At 38.7% G+C, this 23,755-nt stretch overlaps 1 protein-coding gene across 1 annotated transcript in view; it reads right to left on the minus strand.

Annotated features, from left to right (window-relative positions):
• Nucleotides 1-23,755, minus strand: part of kdrl.S (kinase insert domain receptor like S homeolog) — a 184,386-nt gene that overhangs the window by 24,615 nt on the left and 136,016 nt on the right. The window contains exons 13-19 of the mRNA XM_041574719.1: nt 10,568-10,879; nt 8,955-9,101; nt 8,286-8,414; nt 7,925-8,031; nt 5,794-5,929; nt 3,653-3,757; nt 1,348-1,461 (exon numbers count right to left, since the gene is read on the minus strand). Of these exons, the coding sequence (XP_041430653.1) occupies nt 1,348-1,461; nt 3,653-3,757; nt 5,794-5,929; nt 7,925-8,031; nt 8,286-8,414; nt 8,955-9,101; nt 10,568-10,879 (1,050 nt within the window). The remainder of the gene's footprint in view (nt 1-1,347; nt 1,462-3,652; nt 3,758-5,793; nt 5,930-7,924; nt 8,032-8,285; nt 8,415-8,954; nt 9,102-10,567; nt 10,880-23,755) is intronic.

Raw genomic sequence — 23,755 nt, forward strand, 5'->3', positions numbered from 1 at the left:
ACCCAGAAACAACTTTTGAATTGATACAGTACATTGAGGAGGCTAAAGGCAAATGTAGTAGTAAGGAAAAAGTTTGACCCTGTCCAGTAAGTCATACTCACCTAATGTTTGCTTTTTTATTCACACTGCATTAAATAAACAAATACTAACACCTGTTAGGCTTACAAAACCTGGACAAACCTTTACTCAGTTACTTTACCATTTGCAACCTCAGACAGTTATGGTATTCTATTTCATCCACTGCACCATGACTGGAGGTCAAACCAGTGATGATTTCTGTGTTTAAACTATATAAAAATTTCATCCTACAACATTGGTCACATTCTATCTGGAGCTGGATTCAAAAATATGCATTTCTAGTAAACAAAGCCTCAGACAGGCCCTATACTAATCCGTAGCCTATATTAAATTGATGGATTGTGAATCTGTTTCTAGATTGCAAATTTCCAGCTCAAAAATGTAGACTGGACTTTTTTACTAGATAGGCTCAGTGCAAGGTTCAACAAATACGGGCAAGTCCTTGTGCCTTCTGTATCTAGTGAGTAATTTTGTGTCTGATTGTTGAATTCTGAGAAATAATGGTATACTGTGCCAACATTTTTCACTTTGCACACCTATTGTAAATGTATCATTTACATCTGTACAGAGGAGAGCTTGTGTTTTCTTACTGATGTGTATTCCCAAGTTTTTGGCACAATCTCATCCTCTCTATATGCAGCAAATTATGTCTCCACTCTCTCTTGGCACAGCCCTAAAATTTCTGCTGGCAATGACAGAGCACATGGTGCAGATCCATCTCAACTGTACACATGTACGCATCAGCTTCTCTGTCTTTCCCACTCATAGGCACTTACATTTCTTTTTATCTTTCTTACCTAATAAATCAGCTTTGGAACAAAACTGAAAAAGCGAGAAATGCATACAAACACATAATTTTTTTTTTTGAGCATATGTCTTTCAAGTTCCTATTGAGACCACGGGTATAAATGGGCATAATGTACTCATTCATGCAGAAACTGGTGCCTGATCTAAATATGAACCAAACAAAAACCTAGTACAAGTACAGATGAAGCCACTTGGATTTGTGAGTTAAATGCGTCATGACTCAGAGTTAATTGAAGAAACTGTGTTATCTAAAGTTATCTTAACTCATTTAATGCATTTAACCTTTTCATTAGCATACCAAAGCACCATTGTTCACAATGGTGAATGCTTTAATTAGATGGGATGTTGTGACACAGTTTTCTGTGTTAAATGAGATAAATGGGATATCTGTGTTTAGTTATTCTGTGTCAAACAGACAAACCAAAGTGGCTGCATCTGTACAGTGACAATGAAAAGACTCACCTCCAGGCTTTGTACATGCACCCAATAAATTAACAACATTGAGATGATGGCCAATATGGATAAGGATCTTCAGCTCTGACATTAATGCCTTACGTTCGTTGTATGTTGCACTCTCTGTTTAACATAAACAAGACATGGTCATCTCGGCACAATGGGTTATTTTTAATGGGCACACAAAATCCTGTTTAGGTTACAAAGGAAACCTGAAGAGACAACAAGGAAGACAGCCAAGGCCTCTGAAAGGAATCTCAAACATTAAGGTTGCTTCTTCCTGACTCCACTTCTATTTATTTAGTGATAGAGCTCATAAAGATATTCAAGAAACTCATAACAGGCATAACTAAGCCTACTGGTCACTTTGTAATGTTATACAGGGACACTATGTATAGCATGTCACATACAGCATTGTGTTTCCCCATTCATTGAATGCAACAGAGATGTCCATAGCAGGAATTTGAATTTTGTTAATTTGTTTACAGAAGGAAATGTGCTGGATAACAGTTCATTACAATTATAGCTAAACAAAATATTTTCAAAATATTTACTTCTAAGATAGCTATGCCATGTCATAGGCAAAATATCAATCTCTTCCTCATACTTTGTTAAGGCCTGCTTCATATTCCTATGCCTAAACAGGACCAAATAGTTTGACAAATCCACAGATCTGTCATTATTTCTGACATGAAGTTATTCAGCTTATATGTAGTGATGGGCGAATAAATTCAGCAGGTATTAATTTGCAGCAAATTTCAGTATTTCCCTGCCAACGAATAAATCTGATACGACAGAAAAAAAATTGTTGCACGTATAAAATTGATGTGTAAAAAATGTATTTGGACGCCCATTGACTTTAATGCATTTAGACAAAATAGTCTCGCGTATTTTGTTTTGACGCCCATTGACTTCAATGCGTTTGCAAAACGGCACAGATTTGCCCATCACTACTAATATTTACATAAGAACAGAAAAATATTATCAATAATATTCATCTTAAAAATCTTAAATTTTGCTCTTCGAGGTGTACATTTTACTCAGAAATACTCAGAAAGAACTGGAAAATGTTAAAAAAACAGGATACTTCAGCGCACTTTGCCAAGCTTTTATTGCCGTGATGCTTCTTTCCTCTTAGACCTCACCGCTGGTCTTCAATGTAACCATATATTCGAGACAATGAGGAGAGCAATCCGAAATCACTTTGTAGCAGATTATCTGCTTTCGTATTGCTCAGCTCATTGTCTCGAATATATGGTAACTGGAGAATGCTTTTATTTCTACTTTGTAACACTTCAATCAAATTAAAGAAACAGTATTGCTAAAATATGTCAATGTGTCAAGAAGCTCATTGGATTGGGCTTGAGTAAAAATTAAACAACTCAGTTTTATCCTGAATTCATCTTAAGCGTTGCTCAGGAGCCCAACTTTACTGAACCTAATGCAACATCCCATATATTCAAATATATCAAGATGCAGACATAATGATATATGGCGATAATTGTTGTCCCAGTTCAGGAAGTTTTGAAGATCATATCTAATATAAGTAATTAAAAAAAGAAGTCCCATTATCAAATTTTAAAGATCATAATATATAAAAAATAGCCGGGGTTAAATATACTGTATACACCTGCAGATACCATATTAACTAGTTGTCTGGTGTATAGATAAATATACTTCTTTGTATATTTGCTGCGAATATTTACCAGGATCAGTTATGCTATATTTAAATTGACCTCAGGAGGGATCAATGAGATAGTTGCACCTTTTCAAATGAAAGATTATTCATCTCCCCCTAGTATGGGGAAGAGGATGATGCAGCTTTTAAGGCCTTTGCAAATATGTGAAATAGGTTAAGATGTAAATTGTTAGGACCATCAAATATGGATATAATGACTTGGCATTGAACATCATGGTATCTAAAGCACAGTTTGTGTGAAAAATGTTTAACCTTGAGAATAAATGTTTGATAATGCTTGGCACAGGAATGTTAACTGACACTTATTTAGCATTACTGTAACTGTAATGTTCAAAGGCAGAGAAGAGCAAATAAAATGGAAGGGTGCAAACTGAAACTGTAATTTGTGCTGAGCTTAGCTGTAGAAAATCTGAGGATTTAGTTCATATATTTCACAAGCACATCTACTGATAAAGCATTTAAAGCCAATAAATAGTCTATGCATAATCAGACTACACAAGATAAGGCCATGCAATACTTGAAAGAAGATCTACTGACCCAAAGACCTGAAAAAGTCATTGAGGTATGTTTAATTGCACTTTTTATTAAAGGAGAAAGCCCAATAGGAAGAAATACCTTTAAGCATCTTAACAGCAACTGTTTTGCAGGTTGAGGATTTATCAATGCCAAAAGCAGACGCTTCCACCACCTTACCGTAAGCACCATGGCCGAGTGTTTTACCTAGAGGTAGAAGCGAAGAGTTAGAACTAGTGTGCTGGAGGGACATGCACAGAACATTATGCACACTCACAGAGAGACATGCAAAGGGTGAAAGGACCTAACAGTCATATTGGGCAGTGATGATCATTGCTAGAATAGGGTCTTTTGTCAGGAAATGGAAAGTCCATACGGTTCCTACTATACCAAACCAATTGGAATGTCTTATAAAGTCTTCAAGCTTGTTAACATTCTTTTTCAAATATAACAAAATTATAGTGAAGTGTTTCACTTACTAGAGTCTTCAGTTAATTGTTATCATTCAGTCACTTTTCCATTTTATGAATATGGACCATTAATGGACATTAAATTGAGGGTTGTGGGGTAGTAGGTGAGTTAACCAGATCACTGTGATCACAAGGAAATCCCTTTCATTATAGGATTTTAGTCTATTCTGTTACCCATTGGAAACTTCAGATAATGTGATTAAGCAGTTTTTTTTTTAAATTTTCTAATAAAATAAACGCTTTATGTGGTAGAGCTGAATTAATACCACATTTTATAATGGAGTGGAAGAAACTTGTGTTTAAATCTTTATATTAAAAGGCAAAAGTTTTTTTAAAAAAAACAACAAACCTCAAAATACAAATGGATCCTGAAAATGTTAAAAAGCAATGAAACACTACTAACAGAATTTAAACCCCAATCTTTAAAGTGGACCCAAGGTAAAGTGGCCAAGAGTTTATAGAGATTATGGTTTTGGTGGAACCAACAGGTTCAACTATCAGTGAATGTTTTTTGTACTGTGTTAGCCCGTTGAAAAAGTTATTGGGTAGAACGTTTGATATGAAGCATAACAAAAGTGGTGTAAAGGTGATACCTTTATTGGCTAACTAAGATAATAATCACAGCAAGCTTTCAGAACATTGTAGTTCCTTCTTCAAAGCTGATTACAAAGAAGCTATGTTGGCACTGACATATATACAGCATTTTGTTTAGAAAATAAATAACCTTAATATATTAACAGTCAGATTCTGAAAATGAAGATTACAGTTGATGTAAGAATCGTATCTTGTATCAGTTCTATGAAAGAGGTAAATGAAAAGCCATAAATTGAACTTCCTATAGCAAGAACAAATGTCTTGGTTTGTTCATATCCTATACACAGATTCTTGAAAATTCCCACCTGGATTTCCCTCTGTCCTCCAAACAATTCTGCAGGAAATTGTAAGCATATAATAGGCCTATAGAATCCATATTCCAAATTGTAAGTGCTTGTAAAATGGTGGTACATAGAAAATCCACCACTAAATTAACATACTAGTCTCATAATGGTCAAGATTTTTGCAAGAAATCATACAACTGTACAGCTGTTGCATTGCTGAGAATTTTAGTTCTGGTGGTTAAGTTTTCTTTGGCAAAACTGTGTAATTTTTATAGGTTGAATGCTATACAGTCCTTTACAGAAATATCCCATTCTAACATTGTATAACGATAGTCAGTGGTCTAATAGTTTGAAATCATTGCAAAATGTAGAGGATGTTTGTCTATGTTGCTAACCCCAATCTTTGCATTAAATAAGCTTCGGATGTTCTACATATACCATTATCCTTAGTCATACTCTGTAAGTCTTAAGGGTTGATGAAAACTGTATTGCAGCAGATTAGTGGCAACAAACAATCATCTTAGTGGGCATGTGCCAATAGATTTCCCATCCCTATCTTTAATAAATTCAAGCACTTTTATATCAATTTTGATATGTATACAAAGAATAAAAAGCAGCTTAAAGGAATGTGTAGGTCATCAATGCTTTCACAGCTCGGGTTAACTGCAGAAAAACTCCCTTGTGAAAGCGTGAGCGGGTCAGAAAGAACAGAGATAAGGGCGACAATGACGTAAGCAAATAAACTAGGTGGGAGAAAACCTTTTTTCTAAAACAAAAAAAAAACAAACAATATTTGGAGATTCACTTTAATCAAATGTATATAATATATGATATGTAATATCAACTTTGTAAGTGTCCTATAGAGTCATATATGCATACTGCACTTGCCACTTACCAAGACCGAGTCTGTCACGGGGAAATTCCCACTTGCTGCTGTCATAAGGCAGCCTTTCACACTGGTCATCTAGAGGCATCTCATCTGGGTCCATGACAATGGACAGATAACCCGTCTTCATTTCGGAGGCATGTGGCTGCAATGGAGAATTTCAGCCACAAGTTTAGTCCATAAAATCTACAAGCCACTTCTTTCAACTCATTATAAAAACGTCTTGAAACACTTAATTAGAGCTGAACTACTTGAGAGAGTTTCTCAGACATCCTTGGATTGACTAATCACATCCTACAATTCATACATACAATTCAACATGTCATAAAGGATTGTAACTGATTTAAACTATTTGTTTTGAACTATTTGCTAAAGGGTGCTTTTACATTCATTGTGGCATAAATAATTATCAATTTATCTGACCATAGTGAAGGACTGGCCCACTGGGATTCCAGGAAAACACCAGGTGGGCCCAGATGGCAGTGGGCCATCTTGCTTCTAACTATTTGGCCTATTTCATGGTAATTCGTGATAAATCATGGGAACCAACAGGCTAAATAGATTAGAAGAATAGATTATAGTATGTAAAGGAAAGAGACTAGGAGAATAAAAAGGTTGAGCGAGGAGGGGAGAGAAAAGTATGGAGAATGGGCCTGGTGGCCTGATGGTCTGATTTCTGGTGGGCCCCCGACATCCCAATCCAACAATATCTGACTATATTTTTGGGATGGACAAATATAGTTACATGAATTTTTCCATCTGACCACAGTGTAGGACTAGCCCACTGGGATTCCATGAAAACTCCCAGTGGGTCCAGATGCCAGTGGGCCGACTTGCTTCTAACCGTTTGACCTATTTCATGGTAATTCATGGTAAATAATGGGAACCAACAGGCTTAATTTATATAAGAATTGATTGTAGTATGTAAAGAAAAGAGAAGAAGGGGAATAGGAAGGTTGAGCAAGGAGAGCTGAGAAAATAGTATGGAGAATGGGCCTATGGTCTTCTGGTTTCTGGTGGGCCCCTGGCATCTCAAATCCATCACTGTCTGACCATATTTTTGGTATGGACAAATATAGTTACATGGAATTTAGCCCTTGGGATTCTAGAACACAAACAATGCTGGTGGCTCAGCAGAGCTACTTCCGCCTAATGTGCTGCAGCCCATTAGAAAAAAATTTGATATATAATTATTTCACCCTTGACAGATACCTGTTACCTGTTTATATTTAAAACCATTAATACTGATAAATTATATTACCTATACGTGCAGTGAATTAATAAAGTGTTCTTTATAGCCATTTCCATTATCTTGTTTAACAAAGTCTAGAATAAAATGTGATATTTAGTTTATTATTAATAGAGTTTAATAGAATTGTTATATCTATTCATCGTGAATTGGCGTACGTTAATCATGTTATAGAACAAGGTTGTTTTAGCTACTAGAAGTTATGTCAATAATAAGTCTTTCAATTTGCAATGATAAATGGGATTTTGTAACACAGGCTACATTTGCCCCAGTCACGTCACACACAGCTGGACATCAGCTTTCTTCTTTCATCTGCAGCCTTACTAACCTGTTCATTGGTAACAGCTACGTTACCCCAGGCAGTGATGTAGTATGCATATTTAAATGGTTGCCTTTTTTGGGTGGAAAACCCCTAGTGATAAAGTATAACTTATACTGATACTAATACAATATATATATACTGTATATATACAGTACTAATGGCATAAGTTAGTGTTTGTAACTATAAGAATCTTCCCATAATAAAAGTGTTTTCAAAAATATATGTGCTGAGCCCTCTCGTCAGGCTGGAATGTGCCACACCATGCTTGTTTCATATAGAAGAAATGTAACATACATTGTGCATTCGGCTGTCAGTACTTTCATGAATTGTGGATTGGAAACAGTGAGCTATCATATTTGGACTGGTTGTCATATTGATAAAATCACTGATGTTATCAAGCCTTGCCCCTATCCTTGTGCAAACAACCTGCACCTGTGCAACGACTAGAATTTGTGCCCTGTAGGTGAATTTTAAACCGATGAAACAGCTCGGATTGTGTGATCATGGCAACTCAGATCACATCAGGCTCACAAAGCTGATCTACTTGTAATACAATGGTAGTCACGTACCTTTTTCAGCTTCCGTATGAATAAGGTAAGAAGCAGCCAGAACAATGTGGCTGCCACCCCTGTGCAGACCAGGATGATCACTTCAATGTTTGATTTTTCCTCTGCACCTACAACGGAAGGCATATTAATCAATTTTAGATAAAAGTCAATTATTTACAGTATATTGTGTTGGTCCTGCAATAATCCAAATGTAGGCAATTGCACTAGACTTACATTCAGTGGGATAAATTGCCATACTTGCCATAAATGAGAGTTAGGTAAATCACTGAATAGGTTGTCCTTCTATATGTTCCCTTAATAACCTTGACTAAGATTATACATTGAGGCCTTCTAGGGGAGAAGGCTCTACTGCATAGCGTACCTTGTACTGTAATGAAGGCAAATGTACTGACTTTCCCCAGTTCATTTACAGCTTCACACTTATATACACCTTCATCCTCCTTCTTCACCCTCTCAATAACCAGAGTGCTGTTGTACTCAAAGGTAATGCCTACAAAAGGGTTAAATAGATAATACAGTGCACTGATGAATCAACCAAAATGCTTATAGTTTCAAAGTTTCAAAAAAGTTTTTGTGTTATTTCTTGAGCTCAACAGGGCAAACATTTGCTTGATAATTCAACAATGAATTTCAGAAGCTACAATTTAAATAATTACTATGAATTATACTTTAGGATTAATTGGAGGATTAATTATGCCTCCAATTAATCCTTATTGGAGGCAAAACAATCCTATTGGGTATATTTAATGTTTAAATGATATTTTTTTTTAGAAAACAAAGTATGGAGAGCCAAACTACAGATCCCTTTTCTGGAAAACCCCAGGTCCCTAGCATTCTGGATGACAGGTCCCATACATTTTGTACTGAATTAACCACAGGAGGAAAATATCATTCTGTATATCAAAGCAGTGAAAATGGTGATCGTTTATTCACTAAAATAAATCACGTATGATCTTAAAACATGATGTTGTTTAATGGAAAATACTAAGAGGTTCTGGTCTCTCAGGAAAGCAGCCCCGGTTTTCCTCACCAGAAGCAGGTTTAATCACATAGCCATTCTTCAGCCAGGTAATTGTGGGTGTAGGCGTTCCATTGACTCTACATTCCAGGAACAGGGTGCTACTGCTGTTTACAACTATCGGCTCAAGCTCCTGTATTACCTGTGGAGCCTCCTTCTCTGAAATTACAGACAAGCAAATAAGTCAGAGGGAAGTAGGAAGGGAAGGGAGTTCTTGACCTAAAACTACAGAGAACAGAAAAACTGTGCACAAAACATTTGATGATGTGATTATGAAAACAGGTGGCACATTGCTAATTTCTTTTATCTTTAGTATCAGGATTTCAGATCTAGGTATGAATATGAGCCATTAAATTGCTTGAAAAGTTTGTGTTAGGCATCATCCCATTTCTGTTATTTTCAGTAAAGTCGCCTGACACCATGCGAATAATCAGAGAGAATACTACAGGCAGTGTTGTGCAATAGTCTTTCTTATTATGGTACTGCGGCTTGTGTGCATTGCTCAAACGCCACTTAGAGCATTTTAGATAAAAGACAAATTTTCAGTGTTGACGGTAATTAAATTCGCAACTTGCGAAAACTGTGCAAACCAATCTGCCCTGCACAAAGTTTATAACTGAGCCCCTGTATGCGCTAATATTAAGTCTCTTTTATTAAGATGTTGTGCTAAAAAGTAGCACTTGGGTTAACAGTTAAGTGATACTGCTATTTGTAAGCTAATTGCATCACTGTGATCCTGACATATTACTATAGGGGAAAGTTTTTTTTTGTATATGATAGACCAGGCACATTTCCATGCAGAATGTGCTCTCTGCTTTGTGGTTTGTCATGGGGCAAGAAATCCCAGTAGGGATGCACCGAATCTAAATGCCTGACCAAACTGAATCTGTAACCCTTAAAAATCATGTGACAACCAGAAGTGGTTTCTTATTTCAGATTTTTACTTATTTGCATATGCAAATTCGTATTTGGTTCAGTATTTGGGCGAATCTGAAAATATAGGATTCTGTGCATCTATACTTCTCAGCTGATGACTCATTTCTAACACTGAGTTGACCCATAAAACTGCAGCTACTACATACTGTATAAGGGGTCATTTTAAAAATGGTACAAAAAAAACTGGTGCAAACAAGTGCAAAACACTGGCCTAATGCGCTGTGTTTTTTGCAAACTTTCACTCTGCCCTGCAGTTTCTTCAGGTGTAATGCTGTTTTAATAAGGAGTAGCAGTTAATATGTTTTGTAACAGCAATAAATTTTAAACTATTACATTTATTAGCAACTGGTACAGGTTATTGAAAGGATACTCCTAATATGGGAGATGCTCCACATTCCATAGTAGTAAATATATACTAATTTCCAGGGAAAAGAAGTACAATCTGTGCGAACTCAGTAATTCCAAAATATTTAGAACAAGTAATGTTTATTAGTGTAAATTAACACCAGAGGTGTATCCTCTGGTGTTGATCCATACTAACCAGTCATAGTATAATATACATTATAATTGTCTTTGTAAATATATTAGAATTACTCAGTGCCCCAATATCTCCTTGTTTTCTCTGGCATTTAGTATTATTTTAAATTATTGTTCTTTTTCTGTTATTTTCCCAGGTTAGTAAAACTTACCTTTAATCACAAGATTGATGACTTGTTTCTCCTCCTGCTCCCCGGTATAAATATTTGTAGCCAAACATCTGAAAGTTCCGGCAAGCTCCTGTGTCACATTCTTCAGCAACAGTAAGCAACTGATGGTATATTGCTGATATGTGTTCTTGGTCATGTGAGGATGCACCTCTTTTTTGCATGGAATCTCCTCTTTACCTGGGAAGGTCCAAGACAGGTCTGTGTAGATATATCTTTCTGCCTTGCACACCAGCTTGGCATTGCTTCCCTGCAGCGTCCCTTGAGTCCTCTCTTTCATTTCTTCAGGTTTACTGTCTGCAAGCCAAAAATATGGAAATGTATTTCGTACTCTTTGATTAACAGTACAATGGTGATTACAGCAGCCAATTGCGTATTGACATTCATAGGTCTCTTTAGATAAAGCTATTAGAATTACAGAATTTAATCAACCTTTCTTAATTACATCTGCAGTGGTGTATTTAGGAGTGCATTAGACTAAACATCTTCAGATACATCTGTATTTTAATGTTACGGGTCTAAACGTTCTAAGCAGATAAGGAATGTGTAAATATTAGGGATGTAACTACAGAGGAAGCAGACCCTGTGGCTGCAGGGGGCCCAGGAAGTTAGGCGCCCCATGAGACCCTAATTCATATACCATTTCAATAAATATTGGTAACACGGTTCAACCCCTAGACATTTTGGGGGCCTAAAAAAAATTTTTGTTGTGGAGCCCAGTAATATCTAGTTATGCCACTGGTAAATATGTTACTGCAAATTCAGTTCGGTGATAATGCTGTAAATCCTTGAATGCCCTGTTTTGCTGGATTTGGTCAATATACGATGGAAAACTATTCTTAATAGCAGATGAAATTTACTAACTGGCATGGAGTTGCTTAGTTATTTAAAAAAAGGTATCATGGCCAGACCCCAAAGATAATTTATGCCAATCCAGCCTTCTAATTTCATCTGTAATATAAATTAGGATCTACTCAAACTCATATCTGTTTATTATACAGCTAAGAACTGGGCAAGAGGAGAAACATATTTTTATCTTCTTCTTCTCCCTCTTTCAGCTGTTAGATGGCTCTCACTGATCTCAGCAGCCCTAAAGCTATTGCTCTGTGAGGCTACAATTGTGTTGTATTGTTGTCATGGGCTAAGTTCTCTCAAACTTAAGGTGGCCATACACAATTTCACCAAACAATCTCTCCCCGATATGCCCACATTGAGGTGGGCGATATCGGGCTGATCCAATCGTGGGCCCTAGGGCCCAATGATCAAATCATAATATAGGCAATACGGACAGTTGGATCATGGGACCGCACCAAAGAACAGATGCAACAGGATTTTTAACCCTTCCCAATTGACATCTGGCCTACTTTTGGGGTTGCCCCTTCTTCAGAAGGCCCCGTCAGTCGGCAGCTTTTATCAGCCCTTGTATAGCCAGCTTTAGTCCATGACTAACATGTAGGGCCCTTATCTTTTAATGTAAACAAATAAATGGAATTTTTTTTTTACTTTATATTTTTGACCATTGTCTTTTTTGTGTGCCTGAGGCCCCTTTCAACGGTATTGCTGTTGGTTTACACAGCCCCGGAACATTGACAACCATTTCATCTTGGTGAGTGTACTTATATAAATTGTTTGTGGCATCTTTCTGTTTTTAATTTCCAAGAGTGGAAGCATGTTACTTTCATGGGTTGCAATTAAAGGAAGAGGGTGTGCCATTTTTGGATGGAGGCACATAATAATGATGTAACAGCAGCATTAATACTAAAATAAACCCTAGTCACTAAAATACAAACAAAATAATCCCTTTATATAGACAAACAGATTATCCTGTCATTCTCATCCACTCATAAAAACACTGCTGGCTTGGACAAGGCTTGCTGTCCTGAATAATATATCCATGTAATTCTTTACACAAACTTTTAATCATTAAAAAAAAAGTATTGGCCAAATGTGCCAAGAATCATTAATACCCAGTCATGTGGCACCATGCTGAATGAATGGAATTTTAAGTCCCAACAGCAGCAAGATGGAAAGCCCCACGTGTAGCATAATAGGTATATTTTTAAGTAATACACAATAAATTATACAGCTTTAATACCTCTAGTTCTACAGAATCTTCACATGTTGTGCATGCACATCCCCTCCCCTTTTATGTTTAAAGCAGATGGAGATAAAGCTACTGTAGACTGGAACCCATTACTCTATATTTATCCTTAGGCAGAAGGTAGCAATTTTACTGTCCACAAATGGAAACTTCTGGCTTTTAGCTGACCCCTGCACCTGGAAAACTGGAACTGGAAGATTATAAAGCCATTTCCAAAAACAGGTGATTTTTGTTGCTTGTGTACACTATATGTAAGCATTACATCTTAAACAATGACTGTTGCTATAGAATACATAAGCTGCATACAAAAGAAGGATGCTTATGTTGAGTCCTGATGTTTAAGGAAAGCAGTAAATGTAAGTTTTAGCAACTGCAAACCCAAAAACTATGATTTTCAGAAAAAAAGTATGCTTATCACAGAACCATGAAGTCAGAGATACATTTAACCCTAGGACCCAAAAAGTACAAGTATTATTTTAAACTGCATTAAAGTTTTAATTATATTTTTATTTTATTTTTAATTTTGTCATCTTCTTCTTCTCCCTCTTCCCAGCTGTTAGATGGCTCTCGCTGATCTCAGCAGCCCTAAAGCTATTGCTCTGTGAGGCTACAATTGTGTTGTATTGTTGTTATTCTTACATTTTATTATTTGCTATTCTGTTTATACCCTCTCCTTCTCATCTTCCGGTCTCTCATTTAAACCACTGCTTGGTTGCTAGGGTAAAGTTGATAATAGCAATAAGAGAGCTGCTAAAATTCTACACCAGAGAGCTGCTGAACTACAAGCTAAATAAGTAAAAAAAAATGAAAACCAGTTGAAAATAGTTTGTAATTTCTAGATTATTCTAAAAGTTAATTAAAAGTTGAACCACCCTTTTAATTTATGACAAAGAGGGATCTTACAATAATATCACAAACGGGTTACAGAATAAAAATGGAATTAAAGGGCCCTGCTCACATGAGTTTACGTCCAGTATTATTGCATTTTATGGCCCACAGGCCCTCATTTAACCCCCTACTCCTCCAAGTACCTTATTCTTTGACATCACAGCAGCTCATCTAACTGTTCTTTTGTCAGTATATGTCAGTCGTGTGGATGAATTTCTTATGGCATCTTACAGCAGAAGTGTATTGCAGTTTTTAACCATTAATAAATAATTTAAATGGGCTCCCTGTGTTAACTGTCGTACTACTCAGATGACCCAACCGAATTCGCTGTTTTTCAAGCTGATTTCCCTGTATTTCCAGCTATAATAATGTTCTGCTGTCTCCAAATACTGAAGACTCTAGGAATGGACCTTCCAGTAAGAAATATTTTGTTATATGATGGATAGAGAAAGATTGTTTCCAAATTAGGGGTACTGCTTTCCAACAGAAAGGTTTGTTTTTGGAATGGGGCCTTCAGGAATTTTACAGTTTTATTCCACCCATGGTCATGAATGAGGTAAGGCATTATGTAACAGGTAAAATCATGAGGCAATGAAGAGGAAGATGTCATTTTTACGATGCTCATCCTCTAGTTTCAGTATAGTTCCCCAAATCAGTGGATTTAGCATTCACATGGGACTCTCCAGAGTAAATCACTGAGAAGTCTGTTCATACTCTTCATATGTTCAACCAATTAATTGTGTTTAATTTCCTGAACTATGCAAAAAGCAAATTGCTAATTAAAAACATATGTTCATTGTTAAATTCCACTTAAGATCATGGAATATTTTGTGGCTCCCTGACCAGTATAAAAATGAAAGAGGGTAGAGCTGCCATTTTGAATTAAGACAGAGCACTAAAAGAAGAACAGATTCATTGTCGTCAAACATTTGTTTTTTTGGAGTCCAGCAAAGTAAAATACTTGAGAGGATTATTTATGACAGCTGTTTAAGGTTGCATTTTATTTACCAAGGACCAGAATAGCCGATTCAGCATAATACTGCACATATTTACAATTCTGTCCTGTACAACATAAACTGCTGTGCACACATCATGCCAAAGAAAATCCAATTTCAAAAAACACTCATGCTAAATGAGAGACAGGACACTGCCTAGCCATATGGCAAAAACTGAGATTCATCCACATACTTCCTGAGTGAAGTACATTTTTTTAACACAAGGATCAGATTCTAAATTTATGGAAAGAAGTCCAGTCATATGTTTGTTGTACAGCGTACTTCAAAAGGGTGATTGTTATGTTTGAAGTGACATAGCAGGTAACAGTCAGTAACCGTGGCAACCAAGATATTTGCTTTTATTATTCTAAGTGCACTAGAAAAATAAAATCTTGCTCCTGATTGATTGAGACAGCGGATAAAACCAGTTGTCCCTTTTCGGCTCCTTGATTATTTGGCAGATTAAAGGTTTTGCTTGGCTTTTCAGTATACTGTTATGTGCTTTATTATCCAATAATAGCACATTCCAGTGTTTTTAAATGATATTGTCACAATGTTACTTATAATTGTTTGTCTTTCTATCTCCAATGGCCTCCTGTTAGATTTTTTTGTCCATTTTAATGATAAATAAAAAACATATGGTTCTGTGTTAACCTGTCTCCTACACTCAAACATGCATTTATAAATACATTTATAGATAAATAAAGAAGAAAAAGAAGTAGGATGTGAGGGTGGGGAGGTATTGTATCTCCCCTTCTTTTAAATATTATTGAGATCCAATCCTGGGACCTCCCCTAAAATAGGAAGTAAGTCATATTTATTACTTGCTCCTCTCTTAAATATCTTCTGCCATTTGTTATGTTTTGGGTAGCCGAGGATGAGTAGAGTATAACAGTGCTTAATTAGCAGGCTCATGCAGCCATTACACAACAGTAACTTTCCCTTTTAAGCTGTCCAGGAAGTATGCACAGTATGTCTGTAAGGATATGTCTGCCCCTTTTCAATTTTCCAGTTTCGTGACCAGCACCACGTCATACGCAGGCGCCCGGTTTCGTCACGGTTACGTCTGTCGCGGGCGCCTCGCGGGCGCTCAGTTTCGACGCGGTCGCGTGCGCCGCGGTCGCTCTGCGGGCATCACGCCGGCGTCCTGACGCTGGCGCTTTTTCGCGCCCTTTTCGACGCCGGCGCTATAGTTTAAAAGGTCACCTTGAACTTTGTTGCATTGCGAAGTGATCATCGCTCCTGTGTTGATTCCTAAGCTATTTTCTTCAAACTTGATTCCTGTGATTCGACTCGGCCTGTTTTAACTTCTGCTGTTTGCTGCCTGCATTGACCTTGGACTCGTCTTGACCATTCTTCTGATCATCCCTGCCTGCTTTGACGTTTTGGATTTTCGGCACTCCTGCCCACTCCGCTACTGAGGTACAGTCCTGTTCCCATTTCCAGTGACTGTTATTTTCGGAGGGAGGTGTAGGTGAGGTCAGCTTTCATCAAAACCTCTTCCATTCGGTGAGTTCTGACAGTATCACTTCGCCAGATAGATGGAAGAGTCCGAAACTGATTCCGCCATGGATCGCCTTACTCAGCAATTGGCAGCCCTCACCCAGGTGGTTCAAGATCTCCAAGGGGGTTATCAGCAAATCCAAACCCAACTCCAGAATTTGCCTGGTCCCTCTGTTTCACCTGCTGTTGCAGCTGCCCCTCCTGAGTTTTTTGGAGCCGCGGCGGCTGTTCCTGTCATAGCTGCACCCCCTCCTGCTTCTTCGCCTGTCAAGATTAAATTGGCTACACCTGAACGATTCTCTGGAAATCGTAAGAAATTTCGGTCCTTTGTAAACAGCTGCAAATTGGAGTTCCTGTTGAACCCACATATCTATTCCACTGAACAATCCAAGGTGGGATTCCTCATCTCCTTCCTCTCTGATGAACCTCAGACCTGGGCATACCGCCTGCTTGAGCAACATAGTCCGTTGTTGGGGAACTTCAACGACTTCGCATCAGCCATGGCCCAGCTCTATGATGATCCTAAGAGAGAGGTAACTGCAGAGGCCGGTTTGAGAGGTCTAACCCAAGGGAAAAGACCAGTGGAAGATTATATTACAGACTTTCGTAATTATGCTGCTGATACCCATTGGGGTCCCATTGCCCTCAAACACCAGTTCCGCATTGGTCTCTCAGAGGCCATAAAAGATGAACTATCTCGTGTGGAGCCACCTGATGAATTGGAGCCCTTCATTAAACTTGTTATCCAGATTGATCGACGTATCAAGGAGAGACGTCTGGAGAGGGCTGGAGCCTTTTCCCCCAGTTGGCTAGTTCCTAAGGCCTTACCTCCCGTCAAGTCCGTACCCACATCTTTTGCAACTTCCACGGACCCAGAGCCAATGCAGATCAGTCTCATTCGTCCTCCCCTATCCACTGAGGAGAGACTCCGAAGACGGCGCCTAAACCTGTGCATGTATTGTGGAGCTGCGGGTCATCTCCTGCTTACCTGCCACTCAAGCCTGCCAGTAAGATGGTTAAACCTGTTCTTATAAAGACTGGTGCTAATAATGGTCAATCTCTTATCTCCATTAATGTTGTTTTACAGTGGCCAAAGGGAAGTCTCCAGATTCCAGCTCTAATTGATTCCGGAGCGTGCGGATGTTTCATTGACAAGACCTGGTTGTTCGGCATCGCATTCCTTTGTTACCTAAGACTAACCCATTGGTGGTGAGATTGGCTGATGGCTCGAACATTTCTTCTGGTCCTGTGTTGCATGAAACTGTTCTCCTGTCAATAAAAATTCAGCAGCATACTGAGTCCCTGTCCTTTGATGTTGTTTCTTCCCCATTATATCCTGTGATTCTAGGATACCCATGGCTTCGAGTTCACAACCCAATTATTGATTGGCACACTAAGCAAGTCAAGTTTTCTTCCAATTTCTGTTCTCAGCATCTTCCGTGTAAAACTTCCTTACATATGGTGTCTCAGGATGCTAGATCGTCACTGGTTCCTGAACCTTATCATGAATTCCTTGACGTGTTTGATGCAAAGGCAGCGGATATTCTTCCGCCCCATCGGATCTACGACTGCCCAATTGACTTATTACCTGGAGCAGCTATTCCTTTCGGAAGAATCTACCCCCTATCTGAGCCTGAGCTCAAAGTTCTTAAAGATTACATTGATGAGAACTTAAAGAAGGGATTCATTCGTTCTTCCACGTCACCTGCTGGGGCTGGCATATTCTTTGTGGAAAAGAAGGATCGTTCTTTGGGACCTTGTATTGATTACAGGGACTTGAATAAAGTTACAATCAAAAATCGATATCCTCTGCCCCTAATTCCAGAACTCTTTCAAAGGCTTCGTTCAGCATGTATTTTTACCAAATTAGACCTTCGGGGAGCCTACAATTTGGTACGTATTCGACAAGGTGATGAATGGAAGACAGCCTTCCGGACACGCTATGGGCATTTTGAATATCTCGTTATGCCTTTCGGTCTGTGCAACGCCCCTGCAACTTTTCAGCACTTTGTCAATGACATTTTCAGAGACTTTCTTGATTTATTTGTTATTGTTTATCTAGATGACATTCTCATTTTTTCTTCATCTTTGGAAGAACATAGAACTCATGTTAAAAAGGTTTTTTCACGGTTACGAACTCACAGACTTTATGCCAAACTAGAAAAGTGCGAGTTCGAGAAAACCACTATTGAATTCCTCGGTTTTATAATCTCCGCTAATGGGACAGCAATGGATACCCGTAAGATTTCTGCTGTGTTGAACTGGCCTACTCCTTCCAGCCGAAAAGAGGTGCAAAGATTTGTTGAGTTTGCCAATTTTTATCGCAAATTTATTAAAGATGTTTCTAAAATGATTGCTCCCATCACCTCTCTTACCAGTTCCCTTAAGAAATTTCATTGGTCAAAGGAAGCACAGTCATCTTTTGAAGAGTTGAAGAGTCATTTTACTTCTGCACCCATCTTAGTACATCCGGACCCAGCTTTGCCCTTTATTCTCGAAGTTGATGCCTCCGAGTCAGCTATAGGTGCTGTTCTGTCTCAAAGAGCCAACATTCAGGAGCAACTCCACCCCATTGCTTTCTTTTCTAAGAAACTGTCTAGATCTGAACAAAACTATGATGTCGGGGATCGAGAATTACTCGCCATCAAAGCTGCTTTTCAGGAATGGAGACATCTATTAGAGGGAGCTAATCATCCTACACTGGTTTTTTCTGATCATAAGAATCTGGAGTACCTGCGTTCTGCCAAAAGATTCCGTCCACGACAAGCAAGATGGGCCCTTTTTTTTTCTAGGTTCAACTTCCATGTTACTTTCAGACCTGGGTCCAAGAACGGGAAAGCTGATGCCCTATCTCGTTTATATTCGATGGATGAACAAGATACTTCAGTCGAAAATATATTGTCTCCAGCTAATTTTTTTCTTCTCCAAGCGGAGTTAATAACCAAGATTCGGGAAACCGCCAACTCGAAAGACTGCTGCCCTAAAGATGCTGTTGTCCAGGATGGTCTTGTCTTAGTCAACAATAAAGTGTTCGTTCCCAAAGATCTCCGTCTGGAGACTCTTCAGTTTGTTCACGATCATCCTTTATCCGGTCATCTTGGTGTTAGGAAGACACAGCAGTTGGCTCAAAGGAAATTTTATTGGCCTGGGATGTCTAAGGACTGTAAACTTTATGTCCTGTCCTGTGAAGTATGTGCTCGATTTAAAGAACCACGTTCCCGACCCATGGGACTACTACATCCACTCCCTGTTCCTAAGAGACCTTGGGATAGTATTTCTATGGACTTCATTGTGGAATTGCCTGTATCTGAAGGGTTCAATACCATCTTTGTTGTAGTAGACAGGTTGACAAAAATGGCACATTTTATACCTTTAAGGGGTCTTCCGTCTGCAGCTACTACAGCTAGTGTTTTTGTGAAGGAAATTTTTCGTCTACATGGGTTACCAAATGAAATAATTTCTGACCGAGGGTCACAATTTACTTCCAAATTCTGGAAATCTCTTTGCCAAGGTCTTCATATCCAGCTTTCTTTATCTTCTGCTTTTCATCCCCAAACCAATGGGCAGACTGAAAGAACCAATCAAACCTTAGAACAGTATATTCGGTGTTTTACTTCTTTCTCACAGGATGATTGGGCTTCATTATTACCGTTAGCAGAATTCTCATATAACAATGCAGTTCATGATTCAACTAAACAGTCTCCATACTTTGCAAACTTTGGGTTTCATCCTACGTCTCTTCCAGGTATTACTGAAGTGCCGGTTCCAGCTTCTCAAGAGAGACTTTTGTTTCTGAAACACAATTTTGAAATCCTTCAACAAACTATTCAAGATGCGCAACGGTCTTTTAAAAAATTTTCGGACAGAAGGCGCTTGAAGAATTCTAATTTTCAGGTCGGTGATTTGGTGTGGCTCTCTACACGTAACTTGAAATTATCTTGTCCGTCTAAAAAATTAGGACAGAAGTTCCTGGGTCCTTTTTCTGTTATTAAACAAATTAACCCAGTTGCTTTTAAATTACAATTACCTGCCAAATACAAGATCCATCCTGTATTCCATGTTTCTTTACTGAAGAAATTTATTAAGAATGTGTTTCCTAATCGTGTGAGACAACCACCGAAACCTTCAATTGTCCAAGGGGTTCAAGAATTTGTGGTTCAAAAGATTTTGGACTCTAGGATCTGTAGAGGCCAACTTCAGTATCTGATCCAATGGAAAGGATATCCACCTGAAGATAACTCCTGGGAACCAATTAACAATGTCCATGCTCCTCGGTTGATCAAGACTTTTCACCTTAGATTTCCAGAGGCCGCCCGTCGAGGGGGGGGCAATGTAAGGATATGTCTGCCCCTTTTCAAGATGGTGCCTCCAGTTTCGTGACCAGCACCACGTCATACGCAGGCGCCCGGTTTCGTCACGGTTACGTCCGTCGCGGGCGCCTCGCGGGCGCTCAGTTTCGACGCGGTCGCGTGCGTCGCGGTCGCTCTGCGGGCATCACGCAGGCGTCCTGACGCTGGCGCTTTTTCGCGCCCTTTTCGACGCCGGCGCTATAGGTTAAAAGGTCACCTTGAACTTTGTTGCATTGCGAAGTGATCATCGCTCCTGTGTTGATTCCTAAGCTATTTTCTTCAAACTTGATTCCTGTGATTCGACTCGGCCTGTTTTGACTTCTGCTGTTTGCTGCCTGCATTGACCTTGGACTCGTCTTGACCATTCTTCTGATCATCCCTGCCTGCTTTGACGTTTTGGATTTTCGGCACTCCTGCCCACTCCGCTACTGAGGTACAGTCCTGTTCCCATTTCCAGTGACTGTTATTTTCGGAGGGAGGTGTAGGTGAGGTCAGCTTTCATCAAAACCTCTTCCATTCGGTGAGTTCTGACAATGTCTGAGCACAGTGACATCTACAGGCCATTTGTATAAACACCACATATTCCCCCTATAGTAGGAAATCATTTGGACAACTATAATACACAGCAACAATTAAACAGTATGCATTTTAAAACAATATTATACATTCTTCACATGACAAAGTCCTTGGTCCATGCAGGTAGTTTTCTGATTCTCTCAGTACGCCTTATAGGTTCACTTTCTTCAGGCCTATTGCAGTTGACATCAGGAGTAGCAAAATGTCCTCAAATGGAGCTTCTCCAAAGTCATATCTAACAGGAGCAAGATGACTTGCATTCCATATGTGTCCATCAGACAGTTCATATGTGTATGGTCCTAGCTGGCATCTCACTTCAAGTGGTGTAGTAAATTTAGATTATCCTTGTTTCAGTATACCTGGTTTCTTAATTCTGACTAAAGATCCAGGTTGAAAGTGTACTTCTCTTGCACCACGTTTTCTGTCAGTTTAAGCCTTGCATTTGGCTTATTGACTTTCACAATGTCAGCAGTAGATGATTTTGTAGGCACAGTATTTTGTGGAAGTTTGATGTCTGCAACATGTAACATGTGCGCATCTGTCTGCCAAGTAATAATTCAGCTGGAGATGATTGAGTTGTTGAGTGGTGCATTGCTCTGTAGTTATGTAGGAACTCTGTTGTAGTGCTTGTTTCAGGCTTCTGTTGAATCGCTTGATTTCTCCATTTGCTTGTGGGTAATAAACTAAAGATTTCCTATGCACAATATTCCTCTCTCTCAGAAAGAATTCAAACTCAGATAAGACAAACTGTGGTCCGTTGTCTGATATTAACTCCTTTGGATTACCTTCTCTGCTGAAGACTGTAGACAGAAATGTTATCGCTGTAGCTGATGTTATATGAGAAACAAATGCAATTTCTGTAATAGTTCATCAACGCTATAGCAAATCTGCAGTCTATAGGAGCATCTGTAAAATGACCCACAATATCAATAGCAAGTTTTTCCCACTGGTTCTGTAGTAATGAGACCATCAATTAATTGTAGGTTTAATGCAGCAAAGAGATCCCTTCCAAGTACAGCAGTACCCTTGTTCACAATGTAAAAGTCACATTTTGCAGCATTTGATTCAAATTGTACAGTCACTGGCAAGAAACCAAGCACAGGGTTTGTATCCTTTAAGTAAATGACCAGTTTCAGGGCAGGTGCAGCAAGCGGATCTTTTGCAAAGTATTTCAAGAAAACATTCTTTGGTAATATAGAAACAGCTGAACCTGTATCAAGCATCAGGTTAATGGAGTGTCCCTTGTCAGCAGAAGCAGTACTGACACTGACAGTGCATATAAACTTGTCTGGAATAAATGTACCAGCTTTATCCACACTTAATACTGTAACATTTGTTGTAGTGACTTCATGAACATCTTTAGCAGAACTACGGCAGATCTTAGCAAAATGTCCTACTTTTGTGCATTTGTGGCACCGTTTAGCTTTTGCAGGACATGTAACATGATTTGCAGTGTGTTGTATTGAACCACAGCGAAATCAGTATTTTCTATTTGTATTTGCTGTTTGGTTTTGCAGTGTAGGTGAATCCCTTTCCTTAGCACTGTATTTTGCCTGTGACTGTGCATTATTAGGCCACAGTGTTGAATTCACAATCTGTACATTCCCAGCAGTTCCCTGACTGAGAGTTTTAGCCTCTGCCACTGCTCTTTCAATTGGGCTAGCAACTGTAATAGCCTTTGCAAGGGTTAAATCCTGCTCTAGAAGAAGTCTCTCTCTAATGCGAGGTGAGTTTGTATTTTCCACTATTTGGTCTCTTAGCATTTCCTCTGTTAGATTCCCAAACTCACAGGTAACAACCAGCGCTCTCAAAGCTGCTAAAAATTGTTCTGTGGATTTGCCATTAATTGTCAACGTTGGCGGAATTTATATCTTTCAGCAACCACATTTACTCTTGGCACGAAAAAGTTCTTTATAGCAGTAAGAGCAGTTTCATAAGTATCATCAGGTAATGGTAATGTATAGAATATACACTGTCCCTCTGCTCCCAGGCAGTGAATAAGTAAAGCACGTTTTCTAGCAGCAGAAATCTCCCCTTGGTCAGCAGCAGCAGCAATAATGTCATTTTCAAACATACGGAGCACTAAAAGGTATGGTAGGCTCACCAGGGTTTGGAAGAAAAGCTGCAGGCTGCTGCAGAGGTAGAAGATCTCATCCTCGTCACCAAACTGTTATGTTTTGGGCAGCCGAGGATGAGTAGAGTATAACAGTGCTTTATTAGCAGGCTCATGCAGCCATTACACAACAGTAACTTTCACTTTTAAGCTATCCAGGAAGTATGCACTGTATGTCTGAGCACAGTAACATCTACAGGCCATTTGTATAAACACCACACCAGTACTGGATTTTTACAGCACACTGAGCAGCTGGCAGAAGGAGCCTCATTTTCCATGTGCTTAAATTGTTGCAATGTGCTTAAATATTGTGTAATCAGAAACGTATAATATAACCAATCAGTGAGTTAGCTCTCACTGAGTGGTCTCCCACAGGTGGAATATGAAAAGTTGTTTGCTCTGCAGGCAATAAACTACATCTGTGTTTCAATACACCTGCAGAAAAATCAGTTTCATCAAAAAGTTATGTAAGTTATGCAGAGCATAAGCTGGAGAAAAATAACAGGGTAATACATTATTACTTATACATTACAGTAATTATAGGTATATTTGGAGAGAAGTAATAAAGTTATAAATATAGATTGCAAAGTTACATTTGTTTATGGGTGGTGAATTTAAAATGTGTGATTTAGTTGTGGGAGCTTAATT

The sequence above is a fragment of the Xenopus laevis genome, chromosome 8S, assembly GCF_017654675.1.
Source record: "Xenopus laevis strain J_2021 chromosome 8S, Xenopus_laevis_v10.1, whole genome shotgun sequence".
Classification (NCBI taxonomy): domain Eukaryota; kingdom Metazoa; phylum Chordata; class Amphibia; order Anura; family Pipidae; genus Xenopus; species Xenopus laevis.